We start from the raw sequence: 14,134 nt of genomic DNA, 5'->3' as shown, positions 1-14,134 counted from the left end.
GGTGGGGGAGAATTCGTCAATCGAGAATTCGAGGAGTACGCTGGACGACACGGCATCCGGCTACAGCACACGCAACCTGATACGTCCGCTTCGAACGGCAAAGCAGAAAGATTCCATCGGACACTGATGAATTCAGCCCGAGCCATGCTATGGGCATCCTCACTACCGAAACGCTACTGGGGTGACGCAGTTGTCTACGCCTCCTACATTCGCAATCGAGTCCCCACCCGTGCAAATGCGGACTACAAGTCCCCCTTTCACGTGCTCACCGGTAAGCAACCGAATCTCGCGCATATACTTCGTTTTGGCTCCAAGTGCACAGTGCACGTCCCGCGCAAGAGCAAACGCAGTCTCATGAAACGCGCCGAAAAAGCAATCGTTGTGGGGATCTCTGACACGCAGAAGGGATACAAGTTGTTGCTGCCCCGAACCAAGCGGTTTATCACCAGCTCGGACGTACAAAATATCACAAGCTGGACATCAACGAGCCTGAGAGCGCGGAAGTTCTCCAGAGACTGCATCATGAAGAAATCCACCCTGAAACGCCCAGCAACGAGGCCACCAACCAACCCGACGTAGGCGAAAATCACTCGGATCAACGTGGAACAGATGAATCCAGCGATGAAGTAGACGTCCCAGAAGATTTCGGACGGCCAATACCCGCTGGTGTACTGCGTCGAGTGTTTGGACGGTGACACACCGCTAGAACCGAAGAGTTCCAGCTCCCGAAGTCATTCATTGACGCATTTGCAGGGCCTGCCTACGTGCTTCTCACAATTCGTGCATTCGACCACATCAAAGAACCGAAAACACTCGGTGCGGCCATGCGCAGCAAATACTGGCGGCAATGGAAAGAAGCGATGGATAAGGAACTCGCCGATCTCCAAGCCAACGGTACTTGGAAACTTGTTGACACACCCGAAAACGTGAACCTAGTGACGGCAAAATGGGTGTATAAGATCAAGTTCTCGAGCAACGGTGAACTAGAGCGCTTTAAAGCCAGGCTCGTCGCCCGCGGCTTCACGCAGAAGTTTGGAGTTGGTTTTGATGCTACTTTCTCTCCGGTGCTCAAGCTGTCCAGTCTTCGCCTCATTGCTCTGCTGGCAGCTCTTTAGAAGGCGAAGCTGCTGCAAGGCGATGTGCCGAATGCATATCTGAAGTCACCGCTGGATAAGCCGATCTACCTGACGCCGCCAAACGGGACCACTGGAGTGTTCGCTGGGCAATCATGGCTGCTTCTCAAGGGACTTTACGGCCTCAAACAGAGCGGAAAACTCTGGAACGACATGATCGACGCGTTCTTGAAAGCAGAGGGCTTCACGCGCAGCAAGGTGGACCCGTACATCTACTTCATGCACCGTGATGGTAACCTCTGTGTACTTGGACTCTACGTTGACGACGTCCTTGTGGTGAGTCAAGATGATAATCTCTCCGAACACGTGATGTCACGTCTTGCTGAGCGCTTCAACATCAAAAATCTAGGGGAAGCTCAAAAATGTCTCGGTGTATGGCTCAAGCGCACCTCGGAAGGCATTATTCTTCACCAGCAGCAGACGATCGAAGAATTGCTGCAAAAATTTGGCATGGAGCAGTGCCGCCCCGTGGCAACACCAATGGAAGTGAACCACCAATTCTACGATGAAACTTCGGAGCCGTTCACCGACACAAACCTCGTCCGTGAGGCTATTGGTAGCCTTTTGTGGCTTTCAAATTGTACACGACCGGACATCACCACTGCAATGATCTGCACGTGCAAGAGCAGAAGCAACACCACATCATCAGTTGAGTCCGCGCACAGAGAGCCTGGGTCGCCGCCTGCACACTTACCAGGTTGCGCAACCGTTGGCTCCAGCAAGCCACAGCCAACCAATGCATGTTTCAGACTGCGCGCCACGAGGGCGCCCTTGGGTAAATGGATAGCACAGAACACAGAGATAACCACATCAATTCAGTTTCCAATTTACCTTCAAAGCAACAAGCACAACCAAAAGCCTTACACTTGGTAGCACTTGCGAAGCCGACGCGCGCTTCAGTCCCAGTCCAGTTCCAGACCCGTTCCAGTTCCAGTTCCGTCACGCGTCGCCGTTGTGCACGCTCGTCCCGCCTCGTCCGTTGCGCGTTGTCGTTGCACGCGCAGACCTTCCCGCCTCAGTCCCTCCGGTGCGCCGCGTGCGTACATCTCGCCCTTCAGCTCCTCCGGGTACGCCGCGTGCGTGACCTCTTCTGCCGTACCGTTCGACTCGACGCTGACAAGACCGCCAATTTCGTCGCGCCCTCTCCTTTTCTTTTCTGGGGGAGGAGTGGAGACGCACATTGTCACACGTCACTTCGTGTCAATATCCCATTGGTGCATTTGGCCCAATCACTTCCGCGTGTCCATTCACGGCACCCACCTCAACCCACCGCTTGTCGCCTCGGCTGTCACTTGCAAAGTAGCAGTGTGCAACCGAGTGTAACATCTGCGTCGGTGGCCGTTACGGGTCTAGTAGTAGGAGTCTCTAGTGCTCCGAGGCGGGCTCGAACTAGCGCCGAACGGAATTGCACCAGTTGCTTCCTTCGGGACACTGGCTACTGCAAGTGGTTGGCAGTAATTGACGGAAACAGAGCTCCGGGTCGAGCCTCTGTGACTTCGTTGGGGCTTAAAGACATTGTCGGAAGCAGCGCTCCAGGGAGTGCCTGCGACTTCAAATCTTTGATTGATTTGGCTGAGGAGCTTGCGCGCCCCAGCCATCTATTGACGACGTGTCTAGCGTAGGCGCAAACATGGACGAAGCCACGATGCAACACGCGGACAGTGTGCAGCAGATGTTCGCCTCTCTCGCGGCGATGATGCACGAGCAGCAGCAGTTCATGGCGCAGACAGCAGAGCTGCAGCGACAGATGGCGGCGACACTGCAACAGCAACAGCAGCAGCAATCCGTATCGCAGCAGCAGCAACCGCCGTCGCCTGAACCTTCACCACAAGACACGCGTGAGTACCGGGCTGAGGGCATCACCATGCCGAAGTTCTCCGGTACCAAGGACGACGACGTCGCGGACTACCTGTTCAGCGCCAAGTTGTACTTCGAGTCGAAGAACATCAAGTATGGCGTCGACTCACCGCAGCAGCGCCCCTTGTCGCTCTTGGTGGCAAACTTGAAGGGACCAGCAGCGGCTTGGTACCGCGAGTATGTCTCCCACGACGGGAACTTCTTGCACTCGGTTACGCAGTTCGAGGAGCTGCTGACTAGCGAGTTCACGACACCCGATCGGCAAGAGCACTTGCGTGACCAGCTCCTACGCCTGCGCCAGAACAACTTCACCTGTCTTGAGGATTACGTGTCGGCCTTCCGGCACATCATCTGCAAGGTGGAAGACATGTCGGACATTGACAAAGTCATGCACTTCCAGAAGGGCTTGGTCGTAGAGATCAGACAAGAGGTGAAACTGCGTCAGTTCCGAAACACGACGGACGCGATTTCTTTTGCACTCATGTACGACCGCACGCACGCGATAGGGTCGCGTCGAAACCACACGAATCGAGGAGGCCAAGGTCCCCAACGCCTTCAGCAATCGGTACAACACGTCGAGGAGCCGACACCAATGGAGATCGGGAGCTCGCGCTTTGTTTCTCGCGATGAGTGCCTGAGAAGTAATCTCTGCTTCTACTGCAAAGAACCCGGACATCGCCTGGCGACGTGTACTAAGCGGCCAGCGCGCAACAACCCCCGAGGCCCATCTCGTCCTCCGCCAGGACGCGGGTCATTCCGCGCTAACCAGGGCTTATTTCGTCGCATTGTCGATGATGACGACGTATCAGAAGAGGATGGCGATGACTACGCTGACAACCGCGACGACCACGTCGAGGTCATCGACAGTTTGCAGCTGAACATGGTGTCGGTCGGCGCCGAGTCGTCGTCCAACCGTGAGCTATTGCGGTTTGAGGGGACGATGAACGGACAGGCCGTGCGAGTTTTGATCGACAGCGGTGCGGAGCGCAACATTGTGCGTCCTGGCCTCGCTCAACATTACATCGAGCCCACCAAGGTCACGGCCGAGCGATTTGACGGTACAACAACACCGGCTCGTACGGCACAGCAATGTTTGGAGACTATCAACTTTGCGGGCAGGGACTTCAACGGTGTTTCTCTCATTGAGTGGGAGGTGTCGACAAATCAAGACATAATTCTCGGCCTTCCATGGCTGGTGCAGTTCAACCCGATCATCGACTGGCAAATTGGAGTGATGCGATTCCCCAACCAGCGTGTAGTGCACGACTTCAGCTCGTTGAACGACAGTCTCCAGGTGTCGGGACCGGCAGTGACTTCAGTGGAAGTGAAACCGGAGTGTCTTCAGTACCCTCTTCCCCAGCACCTGCGACAGCAGCTCGATGATAGTGTCAAGGCGGGATACTTCAGTATGCCTTTGGGACCGCGCTCGATAACAACACTTGGATGTCAGCCGTTGTCGCGAATCTTTGACAACGGTAGCGACGATGACACGGACGCGTCGTTGTGTGTCCTTTCGGCAGCGGAATTTGAAACGAAGGTGAAAGCCGAAGCGTATGCCGAATTGTATCAGGTCACGGTGAAGACTTCGCCCAAGGTGAAGACCGTTCCGTTGCAGCTTCAAGCGGTACTCGAAGAGTTCGCAGATGTCTTCCCAGCAGAGCTGCCACCTGGATTACCACCGAACCGCTCAATCGAGCACGAAGTGGTGTTGAAACCAGGTGCGACCCCTAGCAACCGAGCTCCCTTCCGCCTCTCGAAGGTCGAGCAGGAAGCATTGGACATATTTGTGGCAGAGCTGTTGAAGAAGAACTGGATCGAGGTGTCGGATTCACCATGGGTATCAAATATCTTCGGCGTGCCCAAAAAGGATCCCACTACTGGCAAGTTCCCATCCCGCTTAGAGTGGCTGCATTCGAACAACCCGCACATGCCGATTCGATGGGTCATCGACTACCGCTTGGTGAATGCTGCCTCGGACGTTGCCAAGATACCGCTACCGCACATCGAACAACTCTTTGATCGCATGGTGGGAGCAGTAGTATTCTCGATTCTCGACCTCGCCAGTGGATACCACCAGATGCGCATGTCTCCTACGTCAAAGCAATACACGGCATTCAGGACGAACCATGAGATATATCATTGGAACGTGGCGCCAATGGGTCTGGCCGGCATGCCGGGCACGTGGACGCGCCTGATGCGCAAGCTGCTGAGTCATCTACTATTCGTAGTCGTTTATCTTGACGACATCTGCATATTCTCGCGATCAATGGCCGACCACGTCGAGCACTTACGGCAAGTCTGCGAAGTTCTTCGCGCTAATAAGCTTTACGCACGTCCTGACAAGTGCGACTTCGGCCAATCCTCGGTCGACTTCCTCGGCCACACGATCTCGGCTGATGGTTTGCACGTGGACGCTCGTAAGACTCGAGCCATAGCAGAATGGACAGAGCCTGGTAACATCAAGGACCTCCAGCGCTTCTTGGGCCTCGCCGGGTATTATCGTCGCTTCATTCATCAGTTTGCGACGCTTGTACTGCCGCTAAGCGCTCTGGTCAAGAAGGATGTGGCTTGGATATGGGATGAACGCCAGCGCCAGGCTTTCAATGCCATCAAGCTTGCGCTCCAGCACGCACCAGTACTACGGCTGCCTGACTTCGACAAGCCGTTCATCGTGACAACGGATGCTAGCCATGCGTGCATTGGTGGAGTGCTCTCTCAGCTTCAAGATGGCAACGATCTCCCCGTGGCTTTCTTCAGCAAGAAGCTTGGCCCTCATGAACTGAACTGGCCTGTTCACGAGAAGGAACTCTTTGCGATCAAACAGGCGCTCACTCGTTGGCGTCATTATCTCCATGGAGTATCGTTTGAAGTCTACACGGACAACTCGGCGTGCAAGTGGTTTTTGCAGCATCCGCGTCTGTCCGGTCGCTTGGCTCGCTGGCTAGACTTTTTTGCGTCCTTCCAGTTCACGCTACATCATCGTCCAGGAGCTTTGAACGTCGTTGCTGACGCGTTATCGCGACCCCCTGCGGCTCCCTCAAGTCCGGGGGAGGAGTCAGAAGATGGTGAGCCCAAGATAGTGCCGGTTTCAGTGTGTACGGCGTGTTTGACATCTCCTTCATGCACCAGCATTCGTCACGCGGTCTCGCGACGGGCCAAGGCTACTGAGAAGCTCCAAAGCATATCGACCCGCGATCAAACCGTGATGCTTGCCGTCAAACAGCCAGCCTCAAAGGCGCTTAGTGTTGGCACGGCTCAGTGGCGGATGAGATTGAACGCAGCATCGATGGAGGACAACACGGTGATAAGCTCTCTTCAGCTGGATAGCCAAACGAAGCGGGCATTTCAGAAGGCATACGGCAAAGATTCCGTCCTCAAACATTTGTGGAAGTCAGGCCGCTCGTCGAAAGAGTACGAAATCATCCGCGGGCTGATATATTTAAAGAGTGACGACAGCCTACGTCGCCTTTGCGTGCCAAACAACCGGAAACTTCGGCTCGATGTCATCCACAACGCGCATGATGCTGCCATCATGGCACACCCAGGAATCCGTCGTACACAGCTTGCTGCAGCACAGTGGTACTTCTGGCCGAGCATGGACCTGGACATCAAAGCCTACGTTCAGAGCTGTGAGTCTTGTATGAGGTACAAGTCGAGCACCGGCCGGAAGACCGGTAAGCTTCAGCCGATTCCGTTGCCGGCAGCTTGTTGGGATGTTGTCTCGACCGACTTCATCACACATTTGCCCGTGTCTGACGGCTTTGATGCGATCATGGTTGTGGTAGACAAGTTGTCGAAGCGTCCAGTCTACATCCCGACACACACCACGGCGACCACGGAAGATATTGCCAAGCTGTTCTTCAACAACGTTATCCGGTACTATGGAATCCCATCGACCATCATCTCCGACAGGGACCCAAAGTTCACGTCGAAGTTCTGGAAAGCACTGGTGAACCTGATGAAGATCAAGACAGCGATGACGACTGCCCACCGAGCTCAGGCCGATGGTCAGACCGAGCGTCAGAATAGGACTCTCGAAGACTCATTACGATGCTCCATCTCGTACCATGGAAACGACTGGAATGAGCACCTACCCATGATCGAGTATGCGCATGCAACACTGGTGTCAAGCTCTTCGAAGATGTCGCCATTCTTCGTCGACACAGGTCGTCACCCTAAGAATCCATTGGGTAGTGCTGACGGCGATCAACCGGTGGCAAGGTCTCGCGTGGAGTACGCGTCTCGGTTTGCTCGACATCGTCAAGAGGTGATCGAACGCGCTCGAAAGAACCTGTTGGGCGCACAAGAGGCTCAAAAGAGGTTCTACGACCGGCGCCGTGCAGCAAATCCATTCAAGGTCGGCGATCTAGCCCTACTGTCGACGCAAGACCTGAACATCTCGCACGCCACTGCGGAAACTACCCTTCGTTCACGGAAGTTCATCCCGCGCTTCATCGGTCCATATCCGATCCTGGAGCTTCAGGGCAACGTCGCGCTACTGAATCTACCGGCCAACTTGAAGCACATCAGCCCACGCGTGAACATCGACAAGCTCAAGGTATACAACAGCAACCCTGATCGCTTCGTCGGCCGCGTGATCCCGAAGTCGACTCCCGTGATTTTCGATGACGACGGCGAACCGCTACATGTTGTCGAAGCTCTGATCAAGAAGCGCATCTTCAACCGCCAACCTGAGTACTTGGTCAAGTGGCACGGACTCCCTCACCATGAGAACACGTGGGAACGCGAGCGCGACATCAAGCACGTCAGCCATTGGCAAGCGCTACTCAAGGATCTTCGCCAGCGCACTCGAGTGGCACGGGCCTAGTGGAATTCTCTGGATTAGAGGTTACACTGTACTGTTCCTTATATCGAGGTACTACGGTAATACCAACTTCAACTTCGGCGACTTCAACGTTCAAGGTGCCGGGATTCGCTCAAGTCGGGGGGAGTGTAATGATCTGCACGTGCAAGAGCAGAAGTAACACCACATCATCAGTTGAGTCCGCGCACAGAGAGCCTGGGTCGCCGCCTGCACACTTACCAGGTTGCGCAACCGTTGGCTCCAGCAAGCCACAGCCAACCAATGCATGTTTCAGACTGCGCGCCACGAGGGCGCCCTTGGGTAAATGGATAGCACAGAACACAGAGATAACCACATCAATTCAGTTTCCAATTTACCTTCAAAGCAACAAGCACAACCAAAAGCCTTACAACCACCGCTGTAAACTGCTTGTCACGTTTCGTGGCACACCCGACAGTGATGCACTGGCGTGGAATCAAACGCGTACTGCGATACCTCTAGGGCACCATGAGTAAAGGACTCCTGTACAAGTTCGGCAACGGTCCGGGAGCACAGCTGCAAGCAGTCGTTTACTCTGACGCAAACTGGCTGGAGACTCCAACTCTGCAAAATCAACGAGCGGTGCAGTGTTGCAGATAAATTTGATGACCGTCTCCTGGGCCTCACGCAAGCAGACCACGGTCGCACTTTCGACTATGGTAGCCGAATGTGTTGCTGCCTGCACAGCGATTCAAGATTGCATCGGCATCCGCCAACTTCTTGATGAACTACGCCTGCTACCTGAAGGCGCGTCCATTTTGCTCCGCGTTGATGACCAATCGGCCATCAAGTCCATGCAAAACGCAGTTTCGTTTCAACGGACCCGGCACCTTAACATCAAGTACCATTTCGTTTGCGACGCCATCATGAAAAAGGACGTCCACGTCGAATATTACCCCACGCAACAGCAGCTCGCTGACCTTTTCACAAAGGCCACCGATCGGGACATTTTCGAGCGACTCTGCTGCAAACTCCGCCTCGCAAGCCATGCTTGAGGGGGAGTGTTGCAACCTGCAAGACAAGCACAGCTCTACGATGATTTACAGCCACTGGCAGCTGGATACTTCTGCTCGCAGAGTGAGATGGTTGGTTGCGCACGCTTACTTCATCCGAATGAAGGACAGACTACAAGTACAGCGAACTTACCACCCATTACTGCATATCACACAAGAGGAGACTCCAAGGGGATAGCCCTAGTGCATGTAGAGCTCACGCTCCAACTTCTTTCTCATTCTCAATTCTACCAACTCAATAACAACCAGTCTCCTACACTCGCCGTGCTCCTCAGTCGACTTCCTAGCCTTCCATAAACCAACTGTGTGTTTTCACTACCGCTTATGACACTTCCTCCAACAAACAGGATCGAGCGAACGTGCCACCGAGTCCACTTACTCCACGGGATTAATGCTGGTCCAAATGGCTCCCGCCGAGTCGAGCTCCCTGCCAGTGTTACCGATGAAGCCACCAAGCTGGTAGCCAGAATTCGCAGTATCCTTTCCGATGAGGGCCGGATCAACCATAGGGGTACTTCCTGCGATCCAATTGCCTGCATTCGTGGTGAAGTTGATGTAGAAGATGCGCGTGTGACTGTCCTGCTCATCCCAGTGGGCCTCCATGTCGGTGACCCACTCACCCTTACCCAAGGTCATTGTGTTCGAGTCACCGCCGTAGCCGCCGTGGTACAAGGGGTTCTTCAGTCCCACAATCTCAAGACCGACGCCATTGACGCGCTTGCCAGTGCGGATCGTGATAGATTTGACCGCTTGTGCCGGCTTCACAACGTCCAGGTCCGAGTACTTGTTTCCGTGGGGACCGCCGTAGATCTCGCTCAGCATAACACCGCTCTGGAGCTCGGCAGCGCCCGTTGGGATAAGCGCCACCATCGTACGAGCCTGCAAGAGAAACATCATCGTTGTTGCTTGCTTGATCTTGTCTTGGGGGGGGGGGGGATTCGATAATGAGCTGGATAGCGCGACCAGTTGAAACCGCGACGGCAGCACTATTCGCGTGTCACCAAGACCACGAGCGAGCAGATCTCCAGCAGGCTTCGAGGACCCGGAGGTGGTTCCTCGGTTTATGTATACGCCAGACTGGCCCTTACCGATAAAAGATAGGATGGGTGGATCGGGTTATTCGTCCCTTGAAGTACTATACCTTTGCCATCCAAACTAAGAATTGTTTCAAGCAAAGCGATACTGTAATATTTGACCTTTTCGCAAAATCGACACTACTGCTACTAATTACCAACGAATCAGAGAATACTTGCACACAAACCGAGACTGCGCCTCCGGTGTTTGAGTTGACCGCGCACTGTACTTGCAGGTTGGCGCCCTTTGACGATGGCAGCACCAACGTAGCTCGCTTGCCCTTCTTGGCACGACCGCAGCCTCGTTTGCAGGAGACGTTGTACTTATAGTTGGTTTCATCGAAGTACTGTAGACGACGAAGTCGTCATCTTGCTGGTGCTTCTTCAGCGCCTTCGCAAAGACCTGGCGTTTAGTCCTGTTGACCATGTTGTTGCATGTCATAGGCTCAATCCGCGTCTGTTTGACCGTGAATGCCATGTGACTTGGATCCAGTCAGCGCGGTCGGTGCGGTGGCAGCGACGACGCGGAGCTTCTCTCTCGGCTGGCGAGTGCTTGGGGAGTGAGGCTTGGCGGGACATCTGTGCGCGAGGAGGGGGACCGAGTTGTGAGAGACGCCTGCCTGGGTCGGAGCTCAGGGCTTCTCACCGCGCATTCGCGCGCATTTTCGTGCTAGGGCGCGCTCACCACTCGTTCTGCGAGCGCGGGAGCGCGCAAACACCTGAGGCGCAGTCTCGGTTTGTGTGCAACTATTCTCTGATTCGTTGGTGATTAGTAGCAGTAGTGTCAATTTTGCGAAAAGGTCAAATATTACAGTGTCGCTTTGCTTGAAACTATTCTTAGTTTGGACGGGCAAAGGTGTAGTTGTCGGTGGCAAGAATTGGATGATTGGGTTTCCTTGGTGAACTAGTGAGTTGTAGATTGTTAATGTAGCAGGCTTTAGCGCTTGAGAGAAGGACTTGTAGAAAAGACGGTAAAAGGAGGAGTGAGATTAAGTAAGTTATGGAGCAGGGAGCTAGTCTTGCTGCTCACTCGAGAGAAGTATGTGGTTGCCTAAAACACAGATAAATATCGTGCCTACCAACCATTTGACGTTGAATATCAAAGTTTAGAGTCACTGTACTGCGCGAGTCCTTTCAGTATTAGAATAAAGGGTCCACACGGTACTTCGGCTAGGGCTGTGTGACGAGCCCTAACCTCAACAGCCTCCCTGGCTCGTCATCAGGGAACTATCCGGACGATTTGAGCCAGCACTTTTATGCTTGGCAAATCGTAGCGTAGTGGTTTGCGTGTCTGGATCGCAGTCCGGACACCGCGGGTTCGATTCCCGCAAAGAACACAGTTTTCACTGAGCAGTGCAATTGCGGTTGACTAAGGGCTTTGGTAGCCCTCTGCAACTGCTGCTTGCGCTGTTTGGTGAGTACACTTGTGTTCTGGCGACGCTGTGACCGGTATCATGGCTTGCACTGATATCAAGGGGTTATGCTTCATAGTGCATCACATTATTATTAGTAGCTTTATTGTTGCTTCATGTATGCTGTATATATTTGGCGGCTGTGTGCCAGGAAAACCTCGTGAGAGGGGAAAACCTATAGGACATCGTGAGTAAACCTTGTAGGAGAAACCTCACGTATGACCCGTGACTCAATATGCATTGAAGTGCTACGATTAACTGAGTTAGTGTCTGTAGTTGTCTTAAGTGAATGCATACCTAAATTGCGACGCAAATTTCGAAACTGATGCTTGTCTAGTGCTTTCGTGAAGATATCGGCTACCATCGACTTGGTATTGCAATAAACGACGTTGAATTCGTGTCGTTCTACCTTTTCTTGAACAAAATGATAACGGATGTCAATATGCTTTGATCGTCCGTGTGGTTCCGGGTTGGTAGCGATCTTAATGCAGCTTTGATTGTCCTCCATAATAACTGTCGATTTAGTAGTAGAAAACCCAAGCTCTTTGAGTAGTAGTTTAAGAAATATGACTTCTTGCATGCAATGACATAATGCGATATACTCTGCTTCCGTAGTCGAGAGCACTACCGTGTGGTGCTTTCTCGATAGCCATGATATCGGACTTTTTCCGATCATTGTGACATATCCGCCAACTGATCTTCTAGTGTCAGGGCAATTGGCATAGTCTGAGTCCGTGTAAGCTGTCAGATGATCAGCTAGATTGCTGGCGTCAATAGATGTTGATCCACCTAGCAGTATACCTTGGTTTGTTGTGCCTGATAGGTATTTTAGACCTCTTATCACTGCTTTCCAGTGTTCCATTCCAGGATTTGATAAGAATTGGCTGACTTCGCGCATATAGAATGCTAGATCTGGGCGAGTGCCAACCATGAGGTACATGATACTTCCAACGACCTCTCGGTATGGAATATCTTTCATTGCCTCTGTAACGGGGTTACACGTACAAGTGGCTGCAAGCCACTTGTGAATTTAACAGATAGGTTATCGGTTAAACGTTTTGGATACTTCCTCACATTGGTGTAAGACACACCGATGGATACATTGAAGTGGACCACCACAGTGAGTGGTCCACACATACCCAAAAGATCCTATTGGTAGAAAGCAGCATCTTTCTACCAATCAGAGACATGCATATTAGCGGGGCTCTGACAGCCAGCCGCTGCCAACCCTTTCATAGATGATAAACAGTTTTAGCAGCTTTTAGAGGAAGATCAATTTACAAACAATACAGTTCTCATTTTTACCTTAAACTACCTACTCGGTGTTTTATTTGATTTATATTATACTTGTGGACTCAAGTATAATTAATTCAAATTATTAATAAACTCCTACGCTTCCTCATACACGTAGCGCAACGTGTAAGCTAAAGTAGTGAGCCAAAGTAGGCCCACTACACCTGGTAGCACTTTGTAGTCCGTCCAACGACCGACTGCTTGACGTTCGTACGCGGTGTACGAACGCGGAGCCGAGAACCACATGAGCACGGAGGTGCCCATGGAGAGCTCCAACACGCCTGCAACGCATGTTGCACGCGCTGACTGCCCCCACCTGTCAGACCCAGAGTGGGAGGCCCTCCAACGACTGTCAACAGTCATTGGAGAAGCGGCGATAGCTACAATGCTGCGTACGCTATCGCCGACGGAGCAACATGGTGTTGCTCTGGGGTTCATCATGAAGGAGCAGCGTGATGCTGCTTCCTCAGTGACGGCGTCGTCGGGGACGACACCGCGTGCTCAATCATTAAAATTGAGCATGAGCAATTATGTAGGAAGTGAGGGCGAGCCTCTCCTCCGATGGCTTGTCGAACTCGACACAGCCATAGTGGCTCGACGCATCGTCGACCCACTGTCGAAGGTCGCATTCGCCATGTCCTGCCTTGGCGGACGAGCGAGGAGTTGGGCGTATGGATGCCGACTCTCCGATCCTACGTGCTTCAGCACGTACGAAGCATTCAAAGAAGAGCTTGGACAAGCGTTTGAGCCCCCGCAAAACGAGTTCCGGTCGAGGGCGGAGCTCCTCGACCAGCAGCAGGGTAAGCATGACGTCCATGCTTACGCGCAGCGCGCACGATATTTGGTATCAAATATCGTGACTAACCCGATTGACGAGGCGACCCAGGTCGTCACGTTCATGAAGGGGCTTAGCGATGGGCCTGTGAAGACCTATCTCTTCCGAGAGTACCCGAGTACTCTCGAAGCTGCAATCACTCTTGCCATGCAAGAAGAGTTTAGCCTGCGGCAGGCTAAACTCCATGTAAACGTACCGAGGCCGCAACCGCGCCCGGTAGCGAGGACGGGAGGTCCGGAGCCAATGGACCTCTCGAGCGCAACAACTGCTGGTTACCAGCAGCAGGGAGGTAACGTGCGATGCTCCGCTGCGGAAGGATCGGTCACTTTGCACGGGAGTGTACAGCTCCCATGCCCCCTGGAGGTGGCCGTCGTGGCGATGCTAGGCATCGCCGCGGACCAACAAAAAACGCGAACATCCAGTAGGCGCGGGGCGCCCTACTGGTAATGCAGTCGCGCGTGCCGACATCGGGCACGCGACACTGAGACTGCAGCCCCAGTGAGACCAGCTCTCACTGCAAGAAACAAGATGACAGGCCAAACCTAGTCATCTTGAAGGTTTACTCGAACAGAGCGAGTGACTCTCTTCGAGCTTTGGTGGATTCAGGCGCGTCGAACAACTTTGTTCGACTACGAAGCCTGCCGAGACTTGACTTCGAGGAGGTAGATACACCTC

At 53.3% G+C, this 14,134-nt stretch overlaps 2 protein-coding genes across 2 annotated transcripts; one reads left to right on the top strand and one right to left on the bottom strand.

Annotated features, from left to right (window-relative positions):
- Window positions 1-2,763: 2,763 nt before the first annotated feature.
- Window positions 2,764-4,721, top strand: IUM83_19049 (uncharacterized protein; the record flags this gene model as incomplete). Its single annotated transcript, XM_067944078.1, has 3 exons — window positions 2,764-3,489; window positions 3,550-4,625; window positions 4,709-4,721. 3 exons carry the CDS (start codon window positions 2,764-2,766, stop codon window positions 4,719-4,721), a joined length of 1,815 nt encoding a protein of 604 aa, XP_067787799.1.
- Window positions 4,722-9,221: 4,500 nt separating this feature from the next.
- IUM83_19048 (uncharacterized protein) lies at window positions 9,222-9,743 on the bottom strand (the record flags this gene model as incomplete). The annotated part of the gene is made up of 1 exon (XM_067944077.1): window positions 9,222-9,743. One exon carries the CDS (start codon window positions 9,741-9,743, stop codon window positions 9,222-9,224), a length of 522 nt encoding a protein of 173 aa, XP_067787798.1.
- Between the last annotated feature and the right edge of the window lie 4,391 nt (window positions 9,744-14,134).

Source organism: Phytophthora cinnamomi (genome assembly GCF_018691715.1).
Source record: "Phytophthora cinnamomi strain GKB4 chromosome Unknown Contig57, whole genome shotgun sequence".
In the NCBI taxonomy this organism is placed as follows: domain Eukaryota; phylum Oomycota; class Peronosporomycetes; order Peronosporales; family Peronosporaceae; genus Phytophthora; species Phytophthora cinnamomi.
Note: the sequence above shows the minus strand (reverse complement) of the source record. Positions and strands in the feature narration are given on the sequence as shown.